General features: G+C 40.0%; 1 protein-coding gene across 2 annotated transcripts in view; it reads left to right on the forward strand.

Moving 5' to 3' along the window:
- Positions 1–23878, forward strand: part of BICC1 (BicC family RNA binding protein 1) — a 389702-nt gene that overhangs the window by 362167 nt on the left and 3657 nt on the right. Inside the window, exons 15-21 of one of the 2 annotated variants that reach the window (XM_066243093.1) lie at positions 194–359; positions 3833–3872; positions 4235–4389; positions 11246–11402; positions 16032–16192; positions 19114–19213; positions 22342–22420. In XM_066243093.1, the coding sequence (XP_066099190.1) occupies positions 194–359; positions 3833–3872; positions 4235–4389; positions 11246–11402; positions 16032–16192; positions 19114–19213; positions 22342–22397 (835 nt within the window). In that variant the 3' untranslated portion in view covers positions 22398–22420. The remainder of the gene's footprint in view (positions 1–193; positions 360–3832; positions 3873–4234; positions 4390–11245; positions 11403–16031; positions 16193–19113; positions 19214–22341; positions 22421–23878) is intronic. The other variant, XM_066243092.1, reaches the window with a different exon arrangement.

The following is a 23878-nucleotide window of genomic DNA, read 5'->3' on the forward strand; positions in this document are numbered from 1 at the left end:
AGGTACTTTTCTCCTCTGTAAATGTGGGTAATAATACTACCTACCTTATAGTGGTGTTGTGAGGATTACATGAGACAATACGTATAAATGGCTGACAATGGTTAATATACAGAGTAAATGTGGTGTATAGGAAACATGCAGTGTTATATTGTATATAATAGTGAAGTGTTCAATTCCTAACTCGGTTTTACAGCAGCACGGACAGGTTGCTCTCAGATCCTGAACTGAGCACTACAGAAAGCCCTCTGGCTGACAAGAAGGCTCCAGGGAGTGAGCGGGCTGCTGAGAGAGCAGCAGCTGCCCAGCAGAACTCTGAAAGGGCCCGCCTGGCCTCACGGCCATCCTATATCAACATGCAGGTAATGATAAAAAAAAAAATGGGGATGCTTTCCAAATGCAGGGTGCTTGGGTTAAAGAATGGCGAATTTAGGGAGTGTTTAGCAGTAGAGCAGAAATTAGGTTTTCTATCTTCATTCTAGTCAAAATTAAGTGTAAGTATATATGCAGTAGTTAGACATTGGTTTTGCTATAAACTTTAAAAATGAAATGCAGGACTTGGCTTAAGTGATCAGTTCTTTAAAATATATAATATGAGAAACGACATAAATGGCCCATATCACTGTGTGTTATGTAAATAACATTATTCCTCTGTTCTATAAAATTTTAGATAAATGTCAGAACTGTTATTTCTAAGTAGTACTGCCTCATGACATAGACTTGGATAAATAGACTTAATATCCTTCTATCTGTAAAATAGAGATGATAATTTTTAGTGTCATTTAGACAGTTATAAAAATAGTTAATATGAAGCTGTAGTGTTTTTGAAAGTAGATGCAAACTATTATTTATGATTATATTGGTTCACAGATTTTTATGATTATTTCAAATGCTTTCCTCGGCAGGATTGTTTTTCCTATATCTGTTTGCAAAGAATTAGGCTAATTACTTAAAGTAGGCTATTGACCATAAAATTCAGAAATCTGATTTTTATATAGATCACAACATGAAAGATAAGGATTTTGTGCTTTGTGTTTTTAGAGAATCCTATAAACATTTTCAGTATCAGAATTACTGGGTAGACTTAAACTACTTCATGGGAAGAAATTTATTTTCCCCATCCCCCCACTGCCAAAAACTTTTCACAAACCCTAGAAAAAAGGTGTCACAGATATGTCAAGGAAATTAATTCATGGAACTAAATTAGACTTCTATAATTCCAGCAAACACTACAGTTTAATCCTGCTCATCTGTTCTTTTAATCCTTTGCATATGAGCATTTCCGTGAGTTTTTAGATGAATGTTTTACAATAGCCATGGCCTTTATAAAGTGTCAAAGTTAAAAAATAAAAAGATATTTGTTACATTTTCTCTGGTGGATTTATTTTCAGTTAATATAAATTAAAATTTTCTCATCTAAGAAGTATCAAATCCACTTTATGCTCCATTTATGGTTTTTGTTAATTTTGTGGTTATTTTTTCCATCAGTTTTATAACTAGAATGAACCATTTTCATGTTTCTCTCCTTTATTTATTTATTTATTTATTTATTTATTTATTTATTTTCATTTTTCCGAAACTGGAAACAGGGAGGCAGTCTGACAGACTCCCGCATGCGCCCGACCGGGATCCACCCGGCATGCCCACCAGGGGGCGATGTTCTGCCCCTCTGGGGCGTTGCTCTGTTGCATCCAGAGCCATTCTAGCGCCTGAGGCAGAGGCCACAGAGCCATCCCCAGCGCCCGGGCCATCTTTGCTCCAATGGAGCCTCGGCTGCGGGAGGGGAAGAGAGAGCGGAGAGGAAGGAGAGGGGGAGGGGTGGAGAAGCAGATGGGCGCCTCTTCTGTGTGTCCTGGCCGGGAATCGAACCCCGGACTCCTGCACGCCAGGCCGACGCTCTACCGCTGAGCTAACCGGCCAGGGCATTTCTCTTCTTTAGAATGAGTAAGAAGTATTCTTGGTGATAGAGTTCAACTTAAATAGATGTGTTTATGCCATTAGTAAAGAGTTGACTTTTAAAGTCACTAAGAAATCAGTGATTATTAATAGTCACCAAGCACTGAAAGATAGAAAGATCGAAGACTTCCCTGCTTTCTTCAGCTAATAATCATCTCTTGTTTCCTGACTCTTCTTGGAGTGCTGTATCCCTAGCTCTCTTTGCACTTATCTAACTTTCTAATTTATTTCGTTTTTGTTTCTTTTACCCATCCCTGCTAATACTCTGATGCTTTGCATCTATAGAGTATTTTTGATTAATTGTTGTGTTCCTCCACAAAGTACAGCTCCGGCTCTTTAGACAGAGGCACTCAACAAATATTTATTGAACAAGTGAATTTACTATCTCCCCACACCTTGCCCTTAGACATTAACCATTTAAGATGATTTCAATTTCCAATGCCATTTTATTTTTTTTATTTTTTTATTTTTTATTTTTTTTGTATTTTTCTGAAGCTGGAAACGGGGAGAGACAGACAGACTCCCGCATGCGCCCGACCGGGATCCACCTGGCACGCCCACCAGGGGGTGTTGCTCTGTTGCAACCAGCGCCTGGGGCAGAGGCCAAGGAGCCATCCCCAGCACCCAGGCCATCTTTGCTTTATTGGAGCCTCAGCTGCGGGAGGGGAAGAGAGAGACAGAGAGGAAGGAGAGGGGGAGGGGTGGAGAGGCAGATGGGCGCCTCTCCTGTGTGCCCTGGCCGGGAATCAAACCCAGGACTTCTGCACGCCAGGCCAACGCTCTACCACTGAGCCAACCGGCCAGGGCTCCAATGCCATTTTAGACTTAAGATTTCAAAATCATCATCAAATTGTGTTCTCTAAAAATCTGGCTCTGTTGATTTATTGCCATGTTCTTGGAGTTAAAATCACATATCCTGGTTTGTCTGGGTCAGCCATTAACTTGCATTGTCCTGTCCTAATTACTACTCACGGCATGCGCACTCTCAGAATTACAGTGTTCAGACGGTAAATTACCTTGGCTTGTACCCTACATATGGTGATGTAGTCTTTTTGAGAAAAGGGTCAAAAGAGCTCTTACCAGTTAATTCTCTTCCTGGTAGGCCTTTAAGATATTGTTAAATCAAGTCTTAGCTGGTCTCTAAACTGGGAGTTGAGAACACTGGGTTAGCATTTGAGATGTAGCTCTATCTAGATTACTTTCTTCAGAACGACCTACCCTGGTTTCTGTGTAGACCTGACTGTGTTATATGTCATTTAATCGATGTGAATAGAAAGTATGGATAGCACCATCCTACCCCTGTGCAATAAAAGATAACTCGGTTTAATTTTATTGTAGTTCTTAATGTTAATGCAGCTTAAAGCTAGACATTTGTCATTTATTTCAGAAGCCAAGACTATTCCAGTTAGGCTGAATAACTTAAGTTGTCTGGACATTACCCTCTTTGGCCATTTTTTGAAGAATGGATTTTGAGAAACAAATGAGGCCAGTAGATAAATAACCTGAAATGCATTTTTGGAATGCATTCTTTTGGAATTTAGCATAATTATTAAGTTATTCACTATACTTTAGCCATATACTTGTCCTGGTGTTTTAAATATTCATAGTAAAAAGAAGTTTATTTTCTTTTGAAGGAAAATTTCTAACTCTTGTCACTGTCATGACTTCAAGTAAGAAGTAGTCATCTATTATTCTAATTAATTAGTTTTGACAACATGTTTAAATTTATCAGTTGCACTGAATTAATGGCGCATTTTGGTGCAAAGTTTAGCAGACAGATTCATAGGCTGTAGTCAAAATCTTTGTTTTCTAATCATGGAGTATTGGCATGACATTTGATAAACTGGCAATAAAAATATTTTCTCTGTGTTATTTTCAGGCATTTGACTATGAACAAAAGAAGCTATTAGCAACCAAAGGTATGTGATAAAGTTAATGATCTATACTTGGATTTTTTTTCATAGACTCTTAAAATGTTTTGCAGTATTCATATTGAATTGTAAGATTTGACCTTCATAAAAAAATACAGTATGCTCAAAGTTGTACAAATTTTGTTGCCATTGAATATATTTTATTGAATAGATTATCATTATCTCAATTATGAAAAAAATGTAGCTTTTTAAAATTTAGATTACTTTGTATAAAATGTTCTATGAGGATTTGTGTTAAATAATAATTCAGTTATGATTTCTTTATATTTCTCAAAGAAACAGCATTCATCAGTATTTTATCAAATATACTAAACATATTAAGCATTTGTTTTATATTCTGTTTTCCAAAGCTATGTTAAAGAAACCAGTGGTGACAGAGGTCAGAACACCTACAAATACCTGGAGTGGCCTCGGGTTTTCTAAATCCATGCCAGCTGAAACTATCAAAGAGCTGAGGAGGGCCAACCATGTGTCCTATAAGCCCACGATGACAACCACCTTTGAGGTTTGTAGAGTCATCCCTACCCATTCTTCCTGTCTGTTCTCTCCACAAAAGAGCACGGTCACCTCTCCCTACCTGTCCTTCATTTATGGAATGAAAAGTCATTAACAGGGGTTTAATTTCTACTTTTATATTGCTATAAAAACACAGTCTAACTTATTCTACTCTTTTTTGTATCTTCTCTCACAGTTGTTGATCAGCTGTTACGGAGATGTCAATTTAGATAAGTGGGTTTTTCTTGGGGAGAGTGTCTGTTGTAGATGCTAGAGCAGGGGTTGGGAACCTATGGCTCACTAGCCACATGTGGCTCTTTTGATGGCTGCATCTGGCTCGCAGACAAATCTTTAATAAAAAAAATAATAATGTTAAAATATAAAACATTCTCATGTATTACAATCCATTCATTTCCTACTGCTCATGTTCATGGTTGTGGGTGGCTGGAGCCAATCACAGCTGTCCTCTGGGACAACACCAAATTTTTATTGGATAACACGTAATGTACATGGGTCGTTGTATGGCTCTCACAGAATTACATTTTAGAATATGTGGCGTTCATGGCTCTCTCAGCCAAAACGGTTCCCGAACCCTGTGCTAGAGCAAGGCTGAGATTAAGTGAAGGACAGATATAATAATATTCCATAAAATGTATGAAAGGTCTTTTTATCCAAAAGTATCACTAGCAAGCTCACCATAGGGGGAAAAGGCCGATATTCAATAAAAACAAGTGTTCAGATAGGAGTTTAATATTCAGTATGTTCAGATGTGCCAAGAACACACCAGGAAGAATCACAAACAAGGACTCCAAAATTTTATGTTTCTCAGATGTTAGCTGCACTGCTCTGAGTGAGCCTGCGAAGCTGGCATTGCCCCATGTGGAGAAGAGATCCAGAGTTCCCCACTTCCCAACCAGGTTGCACACGACGCACTCAGCAAGCAAGGCCTTTGCAGTCTGAGAGTATCAGATTTTCGCTATAAGCCTTTTGCAAGTGGGGGGGCATAGTAAGACAGAGCACAATGCAGGGTACTGTGCAGGCCCAGACATGGGTGAAAGCGATTGACCCAGGAATCATAATGTTCAACCAGAACACTGGAGACTAAAAAACAAATACTGATGAAGGGTTTCATTCATAATTGTTAGTCTAATAACTAGCATTTGTAGATTGGCCTTCTTTTCTCAACCTATTTTCTTTGTAAGAAATTAGACTGTTGATGAAGGTGAAAGCAAATGTGCAGTGTTTTTTGTTTGTTTGTTTGTTTCTTTGAGCCAGTGAAAAGGAAAGTACTACTGAAATACTAAAAAGAATACTGTAGTGTCCTGTGAATTTCATTGTCAGACCTACAATGAAATTGTAGGTAGCAACCTAGCAGGCTGTACTGATAAACTGAAGTTACTGTCAGCAACTAGAATGTAGGGGCAGTTATGAAAAAATTTGAGAATCTGGGAGGTCCGCTCCTCTTTCTGTCATTTCTCGGAGAGAAATGAAACATCTTTTTTTTTTTTTTTTTTTTTTTTTTTGGCAAAGACCTTAAAACCGCTGTGCTAATTCTTTTAACTGGCACACCTGCAATTTCATCCCTTTCACTCCCTTTTGCTTTTGGTTGAGTGGAGTGTTAGGTGGTTGGATATGTTTATGTACCTTCAGAGAGGAACTATTTCATTGTATAAATGCTAATTGAGTTCTGTTCTCAATGACCAACAGTATGACAGTTTGAAATAACGATCATTCTAATAGTCTCGTGGTCAAGTTCAGGGGCTGTGGGGTGCGACAGCCACCGCTGATGGATGTGTAGCTTTGGTGAGTGACTTGACTCCTCCGAGCAGATCTTTTCATTCGAGCTGTTTTGAGGGTGACATGGGAGAAGGTATCTAGCATACAGTATGCTGTACAGTAAGTTCTGAGTAATATTTAACAGTTCCTGTTATTTCCACTGGAGAACTTTACCCTGAGGAAAACCAAGAGCCCAATGAGAGATGAGATTATGTCTATAAGTGCTTATTGCTGGGACTATTTCTGCACATGCTAACAAGATTTGCTTTTTATAGCCAAAAGAATACTTCAGAGTATTACATGAACACATAATGTACTAGTGATAATCATCTTAAATCCCACTCACTTATATTTTCATGGTTTATGGTACATTTTCATCCACAAGCTTACTGGATCCCTACGAACTCCCAGGGAGGAAAGGGGGCCCAGCACAGTTAAGTTTCTTACTTGAGGTCGTGGCAGTAGGTGCCAAAGAAGGACTTGATTTCATTTTACAAGCTATCCTTACACTCCTCTTGCTAATGGCCTAACCCAAGAGGGTCTGTAGTGAAGGTGATGTGTAAGTGATCTCGAACTAGGCTGCCGTATCTTAATAGACATAAGACTCACTTGGAGAACATGATACAAATGCAGATTCTTCTTGGATCTCATTCATCAGGTACGTAGTGGTAACCAGGAATCTACATTTTCAGCAAAAGCCTGTATGATTCTAATGCGACACCCTTCCCTACCCTGCTCTACGGGGACGGCACACTGAGGGGTGTGATGCAGAAATGATGTGTGTCAGAGCCTGACTTCTGCTCTGGCACTTGCCCTAGGATGGGTAGACTGCTTTCTGTGTGCAGGGTCTTGACTCAATGGCTGAACCCCCTCCTGTGGCTTTTCTTGTTTGTCCATCTTGGGCCAGCCTGTCCTACCTTCCCGGCTGATGTCTAGTGGCCCATTCACCCTGAAAGGTGAGGGGAGGATGTGACTAGCTAGATCAGTGTTCACCATGTAACCTGCATTTTTTATGGCCCCTTTAAATACTATTGATGAGAAGAAAAAAATCAAGCTTTCTTTGGGAATGGTGTTCAAATTCTGCCTGGTGTGTAGGACTTGCGTCACAAAAAAACATTGAAATGGGGTGAAGGGCCCCCCCCTTATATAGCACCAGCTGATACTCTGCAGCAGTTGTTAATCTGCAGGTGCATGCTTTCCCTTTATTCTGCTGTAGCTCAGAGCGATCAAAAATTGGGCAGCAAGTCAGGATTGCTTGTTTGGGTTAGTGCATGGGGACAGGGTGGGGTGGAGAAGGACCTGGGGAAAAGAAGAGAGATCCTAAAATATTTTTATTAAAAGATTGACCGTGTGTCTGCTTATAGCACTGATAGTTTTAAATTAGAGGTTGACTAGAAGAAAAACAAAACCAAATGGATAAATAGAATGCTGTGAGCAGAAGCACGTTTAACCAATAGGTGCTGACGGGTATGGAAACCCAATGGGAGTTTCCGGCTCTATGAAACTTGCTTGAGGCAAGAAGTTGGTGCCTTGAGCTCCTTACCCAGATTAGCGGGAAGCTAGTCTGGAGTTGTTTCCAGTGTTAGGGCAGCTTTGAGAACTTAACGTGTTCTGAAGAGCTAGCTCCTTTAGGTAAGAATAAGGCAGCTTGAGGCTTTTTTGTTTATTTTTCTTCAAGACTTAAAAATACGATCCTGTCACCTTGATGATATATTGTGATATCAAAGGCCAACCAAAGGCTGCTTTTACTGACAACATATGTCACATCGACAGAAGTACAAAAGGTTTGGGATTTTCCTTTTTCCCCACTCACTTTCTTTTTTTTTCTAAATAAAATTTAACAGGGTGATATTGATGAGAGTACATAGGTTTCAGATAAACATCTCTATAGCATTTGAACTGATGATTGTGTGGTATACCCCTCACTTAAAGTCAAACCACTCTGTCACTGTGTACTTGTCTTGTCTCTTTAAAAGCATAAATAACTGTCACTTTTTCTGGAGCAAATAAAAACCTGTGTTGGGAATCAAAGATGATTTTTAATTTCCCAGCACTAAGTAATGAGGTTGTCCAGTTATTTTAAGTCATATAAATCTAAGGGTGCAGGTGAGCTTTAGATTAATTAGTAAATAACAAACTAGTACAGGGGTTGGGAACCTTATTGGCTGAAAGAGCCATGAACGGCACATATTTTAAAATGTAATTCCGTGAGAGCCATAAAACGACACGTGTACATTACACATTATCCAATAAAAATCTAGTGTTGTCCCAGAGAACAGCTATGATTGGCTCCAGCCACCCACAACCATGAACATGAGCGGTAGGAAATGAATGGATTGTAATACATAAGAATGTTTTATATTTTTAACATTTTTTTTTTTATTAAAGATTTGTCTGCGAGCCAGATGCAGCCATCAAAAGAGCCACATCTGGCTCGCGAGCCATAGGTTCCCGCCCTCTGAACTAGTAGATACCACAAGATTATATTTTCTTAATGTTTTTAGAAATCACCATGTTTAGTTAGGTCTGACATAGTATATGAATTAAGTCAGCTTAGATATTAGATGAATTTATTTTATACTCAGAAGAGTTTAAATGAAGAATTTAAAAAATATGTGTAACATATAATGATCTCATCAATGCTTCTGGTAATTACCAGTTTTGAGCATGTTGTTATTTTTCCCTTCTTACATTAGATTTATTTATCTGGTTGAAGTATAATGTAAAATATGATTTTTATTGAAAAGCTGGGTTTTTTTGTTTGGTCTTAAGAGCTGTCCTTCCCCGAAACTCCTTTCCAGAAGGGAAAGATGTAAGGAAATATATCTGAGATTCTGTAATTCTACAGATACTTATTAAGCAGCTTCTGTGTTCCAGATGTGGTTCTAGACGCTAGAGATATAATGCTTGGATCCAGGTTTTTGCTTTTATGAACAGAGCTTTCTTTTTGGTGGGTAGAGAGTGATACAAACAAGTAATGAAGGCATGGTAGATATGAAACAGACACTGCTTTAGATTGGGTAGTGATAGCAGGTCTTAATGAGATGACATTCAAGCTAAGACCTAGATGACAAGAAAGGGCAGCCTTGTGAAGATCTAGGGAAAGAGTATTAGGCCAGGAGAACTGCTGGCAGGATCATCCTGAAGTTAGAACCGGCTGGTAAGTTCGTGGAGCAGAGGTGGACAGGGTGGTAGAGCACTGAAGATAAGGTTAGAGAGAGAAGCAGAGGTTTAGTGATGGAGCACCTCAGTCCATTGTGATGTACCAGAGCAGTGTTACAAGACTTTTTACGGAGCAATGATTTTTTCTAATGTGTATTTAAAAATCAAGCTAGTTGCTTTATTGAAAGTGGGTTATTGGCGTGGGAGGCATGAATTGAATTGGGATGTTCAGTAAGGAGGCTTTTGGTAACAGTTGTAGAAATGGAGAACAGGTAGATTTGGAGTATGTTTAGAGATGGCGTTGATAGAACTGCCGATGGATTGGAGGTGGTGAGAGAAGCAGGAATGTGGGGGACTTGAGCAACTGGGTAAATGGTAGAGTCACTACTGAAATGTAGGAAATCAGAGAGGATGTTTGGGTGTGACTGGTGGGCACAAGGATACAGCAATTCGATTTCAAGTACTACAACTTAAAATGCTGGTGAGACAGTGGCATGGAGGTGTCAGATTGGCAACTCCGTGCTACTAAATTTGAACAGAAAAGTCAAACATGGAAGTACAATTTTGGAAGTCATAGATGTAGTTAAGCCTTGAAGGAGGTTGGGATTACTTAATAAGAAAGTGTAGGGAGAGAAGAGCAATGCCAGGATGAAGCTCCAGGGTAATACAACGTTTGGAGTGTGAAAAGGGAGGAAGATCCTACAAGGCTCCAGTGAGGTCAGCGGAAATCCTGGGCAGTAGGGTGTCATGATGTTTTTTTCTTTTTCTTTTTTTTTTGTATTTTTCTGAAGCTGGAAATGGGGAGAGATAGTCAGACAGACTCCCGCATGCGCCCAACCGGGATCCATTCGGCACGCCCACCAGGGGGCGATGCTCTGCCCCTCTGGGGCGTCACTCTGTTGTGACCAGAGCCACTATAGCGCCTGGGGCAGAGGCCAAGCAGCCATCCCCAGCGCCTGGGCCATCTTTGCTCCAATGGAGCCTTGTTGCTGCAGGAGGGGAAGAGAGAGACAGAGAGGAAGGAGAGGGGGAGGGGTGGAGAAGCAGATGGGCACCTCTCCTGTGTGCCCTGGCCGGGAATCGAACCCGGGACTTCTGCACACCAGGCCAACGCTCTACCACTGAGCCAACCGGCCAGGGCCATGTCATGATGTCTTTTAGCAGGAAGTGTGCAAGGCGAGCATGGTCAGCAGTGGTGATGCTCCTGTGAGACTGAATTAAGTGAGATTATTGAAGTGAGTAGTAAGGAATTTTCTTGGAATTCCCCAGTGAACATAAAACTTTGAAAATCAGAGAATCTTGATATTAATATATATTTTAGATATAATGCAATCAATGTAGGGTGTCTGTAATATGGTGATTAAATAAGTAAAGGAATAAATAAATGCAAATTCAGTGCAGACTTTGAGATCTTTCAAATCCTTTTGGTTTGGGGGAATTAGATAAGGTAGATTTTTCTAGGTATTTGTAATTTGTTGAAGAGATCCTATGTAGAGGAGGACAACACCGGAGATACGCCAGAACTCTTCACACTCCAACTTGATTAGCCGGGTAGCTGCATTATTGTCATAGCATTGGGTCTACCTATTCCTCTTCCTCCATTATCTGTCCTACTTTTGTGATACAAAGGCAGAGAATCTCTTACAGATTCCAACAGGAGTAAGTCTTTATATTGAGGATTTCAGAACGCTGCTGGGCATCCTCGTGATGAAGGACAAGGACTTCTCCGTGTGTATTTCCAAGTCCGTGGTGGTTAAAGACAAAGGACATAGACAGATACCTCAGCCTCTTCCCGAGAGTCAGCATTTGTACCTGCAGTGGTTAGCAATTAAAGTGAATGGCAGTGGTCTAATGGGGATTATCTTCCCCTCCCACCCAGGAAAACCTCCTTATTATACAGTTGCTTATCTGGCTTTGACTGTTCACAGGGCTCATCAATGTCCCTGTCAAGGTCCAACAGTCGTGAGCACTTGGGAAGTGGAAGCGAATCTGAGAACTGGAGAGACCGAAATGGAATAGGACCCGCAAGTCATAGTGAATTTGCAGCTTCTATTGGCAGCCCCAAGCGTAAACAAAACAAATCAGGTGAGCTTTGACTTTTAATCATACTTTTCGATTCAATCAGCTTGAAATTTATTTGGTTGGGTGAAGTTCAAGCATAAATTCTGGATTCCATACCTTCAGTGTTTGTTTTAACTCACATGCCACCTCCTCTGTAAAACCTTTCCTTATTTTTCCCTGGTGAAGCTAACCAGGTAGTTTTCTGCTTTCACCACATTCTGTGTGTGCTTTTCCTCCAGCACTTGTCATGCTGAAGTGTAACTTCTTATATACATAAGTGCCACTTACTGTAGAATCTGAGCTCCACAGCTAGGGACTGTGTTTATCCATTCAGCAAAAACTTATTAAGTGCTGGGCATTCTGTTAGGCTGTACTTTATTTGTTATGTCTTCCCAAATGTCTAACAGTCTTTGACACCTAATAGATGCTCAGTAAATCCTTGTTGAATGAATGTATGAATGAGTTATACACACAGACATTCAGAAAACGTCTTTTCTCATCAGGTAAAGACAGAGACATAAAGGTGTTGAGCAGAATGTGATCAAATTAGCATCTCAGGCGATAGAAGAAAGTCTGCTTAGTGGGTAGTTGATTCAGGTGAAAAGCAGCACTTTATATTTTAAATTGATGAGCTGTAGCTGAATTGACAAATACAAACAAGAATTTAAAGTATAAGGGTTCTGGCTTTAAACAAATATGTTAAGACTCAGTGTAAGCCTTAACAAATACGGTCTAAGCCTAAACAAATATGGTTGAGACTCAGTGTGACAGCACCCAAAATTTGGGCTATATAAAAAGGTAAATAGGCCCTGGCCGGTTGGCTCAGCGGTAGAGCGTCGGCCTGGCGTGCGGGGGACCCGGGTTCGATTCCCGGCCAGGGCACATAGGAGAAGCGCCCATTTGCTTCTCCACACACACCCCCCCCCCCCCCCCCCGTTCCTCTCTGTCTCTCTCTTCCCCTCCCGCAGCCAAGGCTCCATTGGAGCAAAGATGGCCCGGGTGCTGGGGATGGCTCCTTGGCCTCTGCCCCAGGCGCTAGAATGGCTCTGGTCGCAACAGAGCGACACCCCGGAGGGGCAGAGCATCGCCCCCTGGTGGGCAGAACGTCGCCCCTGGTGGGCGTGCTGGGTGGATCCCGGTCGGGCGCATGCGGGAGTCTGTCTGACTGTCTCTCCCCATTTTCAGCTTCAGAAAAATGAAAAAAAAAAAAGTAAACAGACAAGAATTGACACTAGTAATCACAATAAATTTTTTCAGGGTTTTGGACAAATTTGCAATCCTGAAACACATACCTTGGAATATTTGGAGACTATTTAAAGAAAGGCAATCTAAATGAGCATAGTAGACAGTAAGTCAGCTGTTACCATCAGTCAAGTTGGCTGTGTTGTCAAGATTTGAAAAGACCAGTGTGATGTCAGCCACGTCTAAAGAAAGCATGACTGACTCTTTCATTCTCAAGTGCCCTGTCTGTAGTCGCCTAGACCCTTCCTCTCAGTTTGTGCTGGGTCCTCATCACTGACAGGAGGGTGCAACAAAGCAGGGGGTGGGTGCCACTGGCAGGTCTGGGGGTGGGATGACCTCCACTCTGTAGTCCACATAAATTAAGTTTTGTGCCCCTTCTTTCCTCTTTTTATCTTCTTGCCTTTCACTTAAGGCTGGGTAATTAAAATTGACTATAGACTTGGCTGCTTTGAAGTTTAGGATTACTGTTAAAATATAGGGATTCATTAATAAAAAGGAATCATTAAAGAAGCACAGTTATTTTGACTTTTTGTCAGATATTTTAAGAGAATAGGGAGTTTCAAAGAGAATACAGAATCTATAAGTAGTTGAGATGAAAAAGAAATGTAAAGAAAGTTATGTGCCATGATATCACTAAGAATATTTTTTAGCCCTTTTTTCAAATTTTATTAATGCATTTGCTTAACCCAGTATATACATTATCTATGTAAAGATATTTTACATTTTTTGTTGGACCAAGTTTCTAAAATCTGGTGTGTGTTCCACACTTATAGAACATTTTAATTGCCAATAGCCACATATGGCCAATGGCTACTATACTGAACAGCACAGTTTTAGATCATTCTTTTTGACACCCTTATCATTATCAATGTCTTGGTTTTCCCCAGGCATCCCTGTTTACATCAGTTATTTCAGTGTTAATTCTCAATAACTCCCACTTTTACTCTCAAAAAAGTAAATTTTTATCACTTGGACAATAAATTACATGGCCAGTTGCTATGTTGTCAAGCCCAGCGGTCACTCCCGTGTGCCCATCATGTTCTGCACTTATATTCCCCTTGACCCAGCATCTCACTGGTCACTCCTCAGTCTTTTTTTTTTTTTTTCATTTTTCTGAAGCTGGAAACAGGGAGAGACAGTCAGACAGACTCCCGCATGCGCCCGACCGGGATCCACCCGGCACACCCACCAGGGGCGACGCCCTGCCCACCAGGGGCGATGCTCTGCCCATCCTGGGCGTCGCCATGTTGCGACCAGAGCCACTTTGGCGCCTGAGGCAGAGGCCACAGAGCCATCCCCAGCGCCTGGGCCATCTTTGCTCCAATGGAGCCTTGGCTGCGGGAGGGGAAGAGAGAGACAGAGAGGAAAGCGCGGCGGAGGGGTGGAGAAGCAAATGGGCGCTTCTCCTGTGTGCCCTGGCCGGGAATCGAACCAGGGTCCTCCGCACGCTAGGCCGACGCTCTACCGCTGAGCCAACCGGCCAGGGCCTCCTCAGTCTTTTTTTGACATTGGGGTCTTACCTTCAAATATTGGAGTAGTCCAGGGCTGAAGGCCTTCGCGGCTTGGTCCTGGATCCTTTCCTTTGCATATTGTCTCCACAGGAGATAAAACATCTATTTTTAAGAGAAAGAGAAGCTTTACCAAGCAATCCTTCTACTTGAGCAGGGGTCAGGAACCTTTTTGGCTGAGAGAGCCATGAACGGCACATATTTTAAAATGTAATTCTGTGAGAGCCATACAATGACCTGTGTACGTTATGCATTATCCAATAAAAATTTGGTGTTGTCCCAGAGGACAGCTGTGATTGGCTCCAGCCACCCGCAACCATGAACATGAACAGTAGGAAATGAATGGATTGTAATACATGAAAATGTTTTATATTTTTAACGTTATTATGTTTTTATTAAAGATTTGTCTGCGAGCCAGATGCAGCCTTCAAAAGAGCCACATCTGGCTTGCGAGCCATAGGTTCCCGACCCCTGTACTTGAAATATATATAGGACTGCTTGATTGAGAGGTGAAAACAACTGAAGAAAGTAATTATTGGCACCCAAAACAATATAGAACAAGATTCTTAGATTTGATGAATGCATTGATCTCAGAAGAGATTAGGTGGATCTGATTGGCTAAGTGTTATCCTTCCTTCCCTCCCCGGGAATTCCTTGTTAAGCTGTCTTTGGTATTAGAGCATCGAATTCTCACATGGACAAGAGCCAGTTGTTGGTTAGGGATGTAGATTCTGCACATCTCTTCTAGAATCTCCAAAGTAGCTCTTGAAGAGTGTTTAAAATAATCGGTCAAGTACTTGGCATGGCTCACACCCAGCTGTGCATGTCACTGGGCCTGAGAGCCATAGACAATGTGGAGAAATCTTTGCAGAGCCAAGGCAGAGCTCAGCGTTACTGTCTTAAAATATTTCTCAAGAGACAGATTTGTTTCTATCATAAAATAAACCTGAGAACTCGAGCATTTCTTTTGAGAGAGAGACAGACAGGGACAGACGAGACAGGAAGGGAGAGAGATGCGAAGCATCAGTTCTTCGTTGCAGCACCTTAGTTGTTCATTGATTGCTTTCTCATACGTGCCTTGACCATGGAGCTCCAACTGAGCCAGTGACCCCTTGCTCAAGCCAGCGACCTTTGGGCTTAAGCCAGCGACCGTGGAGTCATGTCTGATCCCACACTCAGGCCAATGACCCCGCACTCAAGCTGGTGAACCCATGCTCAAGCTGAATGAGCTTGTGCTCAAGCCAGCAACCTTGGGGTTTCAAACCTGGGTCCTGAGCATCCCAGGCCAATGTTCTGTCCACTGCACCACCACCTGGTCAAGCCTTAGCATCATTCTTATATCACTTCTTGATACTCTTAATTTGGGGAGCACTCTATTTTGGGAGCTTATGGCCCAATTATATTTTTGTAGGGAAGGAGATTTATATGGTACAATATTGTAGAATTCCTTTGACCACAGGTGAGCACAAGTGTGGAACAGAGGGCCAACCTGCCATCCAAAAGTAGCCTTGACTTACAGTAATTTTCCATACCTTAATTGTGTTTTAAGCATCTTCCTCCCATTCCTCATTTAATTTGCATGCAATCATTTATAAAGAGCAGATGTTTCTGAATGCCTCGGAAGAAAATGATTAATGATTATTAACTGCAGAGGCACCGTTACTGAATTGCTGCCTCCCAAATATAACCTTTTAAATGGCAAAAGCCTCTCTGAAAGCAGTAACCAGCGTTTTCTTAATGAAAAGCCAAAGTTTCATTCAGTAAAGGATTGCTCTATTTCTGCAGCTACTGTTCAGTTCATCCCAACAATGAAGTTGAAATATTCGAGTGATTAAAACTTGTAATTAAACCTCGTTCTCTCTGGGCCTTTGCACCTCAAGCCTGTCTCTCATTTGCCCTGCAGCGGAACACTATCTCAGCAGTAGCAATTACATGGACTGCATTTCCTCGCTGACGGGAAGCAACGGCTGCAACCTAAACAGCTCTTTCAAAGGCTCTGACCTCCCTGAGCTCTTCAGCAAACTGGGTCTGGGCAAATACACGGACGTCTTCCAGCAACAAGAGGTTGGTCATTATTTATATATTCTCCAACCCCCCCCCCCCCCGCATCTTTGTTTGCGTTGTGTGTGTGACGACTTCTAGAATGAAATCACTCACTGACCTATGACTGCTTTCACTGAGCATTTATTCAAGTCTTCTGGCTTGTTTTTGCTAAGAAAAATGTGATTTCATTTCCTATTTATTTAGTCCCACTCTTAAACACAGGATAGCAGAAATACAGAGAATAGTGTTCACAAAAACACACCCTCAACAGTTTTAGCTAAAAGACCTAAACAGTGTATTAATTCATAGGAACTTTTGATTCACAGCTCATTTGACATCAACAACAAGTCTGTATTTAACATGCTTGCACTCTTAAACTGTACCTTTATATGTGGCACTTAAAAGTAAGTAAGAGGATCTGAAGCAAATATGTGTGCTCCTTCTGAACCCATCCTGGTCATGTTACTGAAGTGTTCTGACAGAATATAATGTACTCCTTATACATGTTAATTTATTCATCAATTTGCTGTTTGGGTTTTGTCTAAACTGAGACAGGGCTAAGATGTTTTCTGAACCATCTCTATTGTGGATTTTGGTCTGACTGATCAGCCACAGCCATTTTGCCCTGGCATAAATAAAAGGGCACGATACTGTATAACAATGCTGGCATTTTCCCAGGGCACATCTCACCCAAAGCCACAGAAAGTCAGAATAGTTCAATAAATGTTTCTGAATGATCCAAGTTTGATACCTATTGGCTTTATATTAGAGAACACCTGATTAAGTCAATAATTCCAAGATATGTATCAGTGAACAAAGAAGATAGAATTTTTATTAGGTACTTTGTATCATTAACTTAAGGTATTGCCCATGGTTTAATAACTTGTTTGATTGCTGAGTTTTTTGTTTTTTGTTTTTTTACCAAAAAAAGATTATTATGTGTTTGTTGGAATTCAGTGTATTAATTTTGTTTACTTTTTCCTACATCTAAATTATTTTTCATTTAACCAAAGATTTTGTAAGTTGAATAACATTTCATCATCAATACATCAAGGAATTACATTTATTTAGTCTTGCTGGTTAATGAGGGTGGCTGACTGACAAGTTCAAAGGCAGAGTTAACTTGTCTAGAAACAGAAGGTCTCCAAGTATGAGATTAGACATTCAATAATATTCTGGGTTTCTTTTTAATCTGTATTTATTTCCTATTTGAAAAAACATATAAATAAATTTACTATAGGTACTTCTTCTCCACTTATTTCAAGGAGGAAGAAAATATAATAATATAAAACCAGTGTGGCTTTATCTAATATTTAGTGACTAGAGCAGGGGTCAATGGACTGTGGCCTGCAGACCTGCTACCTGATTTTGTAAATAGAGTTTTATTGGAACACAGTAAAACTTATTTATTTTGTACCTTTTTTATTTACATATTTATGGTTGCTTTCAAGCTAAAATAGCAGAGTGGAGTAGTTATAACAGAGACAATATGGCCCACAAAGCCTAAAATATTATATTTACTGACTGGCCTTTTTATTTATTTATTTATTTTTAATTTAATAATTTAATTTTTTTAATGGGGCGACATCAATAAATCAGGATACATATATTCAAAGATAACATGTCCAGGTTATCTTGTCGTTCAGTTATGTTGCATACTCATCACCCAAAGTCAGATTGTCCTCTGTCACCTTCTATCTAGTTTTCTTTGTGCCCCTCCCCCTCCCCTTTTTCCTCTCCCTCTCCCCCCTCCCCCCGTAACCACCACACTCTTATCATGTACTGACTGGCCTTTTAAGAAGAGTTTGAGGATGCCTGAGATTCTCCATTAAATAAAATTCCTAAAAACATAGTTTTAGAACTATGATAAAGGATAAAAAGGTTTTACAAGATCTGGATATAACTTCTAAATCAAAACAAAATTTCAAAATAATTTTTATAATTGAACAAAGTATATTTTACTGCTTTCAGGTGTGTTGAAATTTGGTACTGCTTTCTTCATTTCAGATATTTTCTAATATTCAGATACGACTTAATAAGAATCCCCCATTAACCTTGTGAGATTTATTTTAAACAGGTTGAAGATTTATTTAGCAACCCCCCCCAGATATATCTATATACATTATTACTATTCATAGCTGCCCATTATTTTACCCCCTTGGTGAGTTTTCTATCTGCAATCATATGTAATGCCTGTATTAGCCCTGCAATGTCTACTATGGTCAACCTATGTACACACAGATGTACTGTCAGAGTCTGAATCTGAACCCGTCTTTGTAGTTTCAGAGCCCATCACCTTTCTGTCCTTCCACACCGTCTTCTAGGATGGTGGGCTGCTTCCCTCTACAGTTCACTGCTGATCCCAAAGAGTACAGTTACTCTGTTCCTTGAAAGACTCTAGTGTGCCACTTGCAGAGATAGTCTGCCAGGCTCAGCCAAGTGAGTCTCGGGTCTGATATAGTTTGGGAATTTTTTTATCATTCTTATGGAGAACACGGTGGAAGATACCATCTGGTATTTATTTATTCATATTCTTTTTTATGGAGATATACTTGACCGATTCAGAATTCAAAGCTAAGAAATATTTTCTCTCTCCTGTACATATTCTTCCTTTTATCAGTTCACACATGCAAAAATAAAATGTACAATTTGTGTTTCTCTTTTTATCCTGGCTGCTAGGATGCTCAGACCTAAGTTTCTATCTCAAGTGCAGTAAATCACTGGCTTAGACTAAGTCTTCTGCTAGAATAATCACTTTTGTCACATTACCTTAATTATTTAACTTTTGTCCCTTAGGTTGGAGATACCATCATTCTTTCCTGGAAGTAGGCAAAGCATAATTAATAAAAAAAAAAAAAGATCTAACCATGAGTTGAACCTATAATGAAAAAGAAAATACATAGTATTATTATATTGGTTATAAATTAATTTTTTACTCACAGATCGACCTTCAGACATTCCTCACTCTCACAGATCAGGATCTGAAGGAGCTGGGAATTACTACTTTTGGTGCCAGAAGGAAAATGCTGCTTGCAATCTCAGGTGAATATAAATGCTTATATTCATATTTCACAACCTGCCAGTGGTCTCAGCCAGCGGGGAAGCGACCCATCTACTACTCGCTTACTGTCCTGGCACTTTGGTGGTTGTGGTTCCAAAGTGTTTTCCCTTTAACAGTGTGACAGATACTATGAACATCCCCTCTCTTTCATCAGGACATTGCCTGAAAACCTTCCCTGACAATGTCGTTCCTAAAAACAGATTTCTTCAGAAAGATCTAACCAAAATGCCCTTTGCAGAAGAACATGAGACTTGGGGGAGCAGTTTAATTCTCGTTTCCTGTGCGTGCGTGTGGTTGTGTTAAGCAATAATCATTTGGTTAGTGAATAATTATTCGGGATTGACTGTCATGTTTCAAGTGCACGTGTCCTTGTATACCAACTGAGGTCATTGTACCAGAGGAAAAAGAATGCTCCTTAGTATAGCTGGAACCTGGTAGTATTACTTGTCTTAGTGCTTTTCATTTTTTTCCCTAAGGTTTTCCTAGAGTGTGTGAATCACAGAAGGGTGTAGGATTCAGAAAGTAGTCACAGAATGAAGGAAAATAATGTTGTCCGTCTCCCAGATTCCCTTCTGTGTGCATCGGTTTCATATTCTCTCTGTTATGAAATGCTCTATATTTACTGGATACCTCATATTTGAAAGGAGTTGAGCCAGAATGATGAGTCAGGAGTTGGCAAGTACATAACAATGCAGCTCCAAAAGGCGTTTAGACATATGAGAAAGAAATTTGGGGTTTAAAATTGGATTACTTTTTGAAGACTTTCTGGTAAAGTTCATGAGTGTCACTTTTATGTGTACCAGTATCTGAAAAAGATAAGGGCAGAAGCCAAGTGTCAGGTGTGGTGAGAAGATGACTTTGCTTTTTCACAACACTAAAGTTGCAGGCCATGCCTTCTTGAGGCCAGCAGTAGCACCCAGCGGGTGAAAGTTCTTTCCAAACAGCATTCCCTAATCAGATCAGCAAATAAAAGTTAAACCTCAGTGGCTTTCCATTCTGTTTTAGAGCAGATTGCATTCCCCACCCACTCTCCCACAGGAAATCTTATCAATAGAACTAATACCTGCAGCCCACGTGAGCAGAGCAGCCTTGAAGCAGTGGTGAAAGTTAAGCCATTGCGCAGCCTGTTCGGTTCCTTCATGGATCAGTACAGTTCTGCACGTATCAGTTGGAGAAGTCTTCCTCCACCCTGTGTTCCCAAGCGGCTGCAGTAATGGAGCTCCACAGGGCAGATGTATTTTCTTCTTCACTCATAAGATCAACTTGAGATAGTACAAAGAATACTGTATTTAAATAAGGAGATTGGGCTTTCACTCTGCCAACTCATGAGTTCTTGGGTAAGTTTCCAAACCATGAAGGTAGATAGGAATAGATGATCATGTGAGGTTACCTTCTATTTCTATGTCTGTATATTATCATGGTGTGTCATCCACATGGTATATCATAAGGTTTTACAGTTTGTTATTAGCAGGGGCCTCCCTTGTTTTTCCGTTTTTGCTGTCTGTGGCAATAAGGTAGTTTTTCTTAAACTTGTTTACCCTAAAGCTTAACCTCAGAAGGCTATTCCTAGAACTAAATTAACTTTATATATTTTCATGTTCTTTCATTAATTTGAACATGAAATTTATACTACTTGAAATTTGATTAACTCACATAACCACCACACTTGTATTATTAAAATATGCCTGTGGGCCAGAATGTTTATACCAGAGAAGTATATGTTCCAGAACTCCGTAATCTTTCACTAGAGATTCACAGAATGTTAGTGACAGTGTAAGGAAAATTCTTTCTTGTGTACCAACTCTATTCCCAACTCTGTAAGGCTTCCTAGCAGATATTTCTAAATATTTTCCTAGGTTCCAGATGGATTGTCAGGATCTTTACTTGCAATGCATCTGTGATGTCGTCCAGGTGGGCTTGGGGGAGTAGGATGGGACATAGCAGGGATTTTAAATCCTCCATTTAAAATATATATATAGCCTGACCAGGCGGTGGCGCAGTGGATGGAGCATCGGACTGGGATGCAGAGGACCCGGGTTCGGGACCCCGAGGTCTCCAGCTTGAGCTCAGGCTCATCTGGTTTGAGCAAAAAGCCCACTAGCTTGAACCCAAGGTCGCTGGCTCCAGCAAGGGGTTACTCAGTCTGCTGAAGGCCCACGGTCAAGGCACATATGAGAAAGCAATCAATGAACAACTAAGGTGTTGCAACATGCAATGAAAAACTAATGATTGATGCTTCTCATCTCTTTCCGTTCCTGTCTGTCTGTCCCTGTCTATCCCTCTCTCTGACTCACTCTCTGTCTCTGTAAAAAATAAATAAATGAAATTAAAAAAAAAAAAGAAAATGAGCAAAAAATAATAATAATAAAATATATATATATATTTTTTCTCTCCAATCATCATCTTCATTGTGGTTCTGTTGAGCTTATATATACTTATGTAGCCTCAGTGGGGTTCACAGGTCCTTACTTTGAAAGGGAACTTGACTTGGAATAAGATGCCTTGTGAATGCTCTGCATAGCAGGATGTAGTTGGTTAAGAATGATTTCACCTTTGTAGAGTGCATTTGTTTGAACCTGGTAAATTGTTTTCTCTGCAAAGAATCACTTTTTATGGAGAAGCCCTTCATCAAAAAGCTTCTTTTTCCAATTGAACTCACCTGATAAAAAAATGCATGCATTTATAGTCTCATTTTCAGATGGGCAGGATAGCAGGGCAGCTGTGAGTTACGTTGGTCTCGTGGTTACAGAGTTTGGTTAGATACAGTTTACTCATCATTTCTTCTTAAAATTTGATAATTTTTTTATTTAACTTATAATCAGAGTTCTTTAAGTGTAAGCTTTGGTTCTGTTTTGAATTTTGGGCCAGAAGACATGTATTATATTTTAGTGTTATAGGAGATAAGATTTATCTCTAGTAGAAATGTATCAAAGAAAGAATAGATTTTCTTTTTTTTTTCAAATCTATGATTTTTTTGTTTCTCTCCTAGTATTTTAGTTAGTATTTAACTAAATGTACAGGACTAAGAGAAAGGGAGTTTAGCATCCTGTTGACAGGCTTCCCGCCACGGCCTCAGGTAGATCTAACATCTCCCGACCTATTCTTTTAGTTTGTGACTCTGTTCAGATCCGCAACAAGATCCTGAGAGCTGCCAGGATTGTGTGAACCTTGGAATTTCAAAGAAAAAGGTTGGTATTTTCCCAAATTATCCCTTAGGCTTACTGAGAAAAAAATATCAGAGAAGGGAGTTTGCTTTACAATTTGAAAAAACAACAAAAACTAAAGTCTCAGTAGAAGACGTGATCCTTGAAAAAATCTCTAGAGGATTTATCTCTGTGCTTCACATATATATCTTAGAAATTATGTTCTTTAGGGAATGGCCAAATTCCTTCATGATCATTTTATTCTCTCAAATACCTAGTGGATATGACTTTTCAGAAAAAAGTTTTTAATATCTATTAAAAAACTATGTCTTCTCAATGGCCCACTTGTTTTCCTGTGCTCAGTCAGACATGTTCTGTGTGATAGGGGCAAACAGTGTTTGACCTCATTCATCCCTTTCCTTCTCTGTAGTATGGGGATGCATGTCCTGATTTGTGGGTTATTCCCTCATGAGAAAATGATGGCCAAAGAAAGTGTTTTAACTTGAAGGTGATAAAATTTTCCTAGGCTTTGTACTTGAGAGGGATTAATTTATTCTTAACTCTCCTACAATTGTCTTAAAATGTATTAAATTCCATCTTGATTTCTGAATTTCGGTTTGTTTTTAAACAAGGTACATGTGTTCAGCCTTTTATTAGGAAAGTCACTGATACTGCGTTTCTGCAGAAATTGGAAACAGTAGCCATTTTTAAGCATAGCTGCATGTGTCTTTTGCTTGTAAAGGTATCTTCTTTGAAACCACTTTTTCTATTTAAGAAAAATTGGTATAGTAAACTATGACATAAAGCACTGCTGTCTGGCATGCATGGAATTACCATTTTCTCAAATTTTCTTGTTGCTCTGATTGATTCTCTCCTCCCAATGGATGGATCACTGCAGCCCAGGGCACGGACCTTTGCATCAGCCAAGGTTATAGCTTGTCACTTCACAGCTGTGTGGACAATTTATTTTGGCTATTTTTAAAACTCAATTTTCTTACATATAAAAATGGAGAGTGGTAATATTATCTAGCACTTAATGAGGACTTAAATAGAACTAAACAAATATAAAGTACTGGTCATATAAACTTTAATAAATCACTGTTGTTTTTCTTCTCCCCTAAGACCTAAATGTGAACAAAAGAGAGATGTCTCCATTCTTACATCACCCCTGTGGGGAAGGCACTTACATTTTGTCATTGAGGTGAAATGTCAAGGGTGTTGGTCCATTTCTCAGAAGTTGGAAGACAGGAACACTTCTGGCCATATGGCTGTCCTTGGCCACCTGTGACCAAGTCTGTGTTTCAGGCTGAGCATTGCTGTAGCAGGTCAGAGCTCGCTGTGCAACTTCAGAATTCACTAGGAGATTGTATCCATGTGTGGTTGAAAAATTACTGAGAACTGTGCCAGTATAAGGTACTAAATCACCAGCTCCACGTACTTGAATAAAATAAATAAATAAATAAACAAACAAACAAACCTTAGACACATGAACTGTATAATCCC

This window comes from Saccopteryx bilineata, chromosome 9 (assembly GCF_036850765.1).
Source record: "Saccopteryx bilineata isolate mSacBil1 chromosome 9, mSacBil1_pri_phased_curated, whole genome shotgun sequence".
In the NCBI taxonomy this organism is placed as follows: Eukaryota; Metazoa; Chordata; class Mammalia; order Chiroptera; family Emballonuridae; genus Saccopteryx; species Saccopteryx bilineata.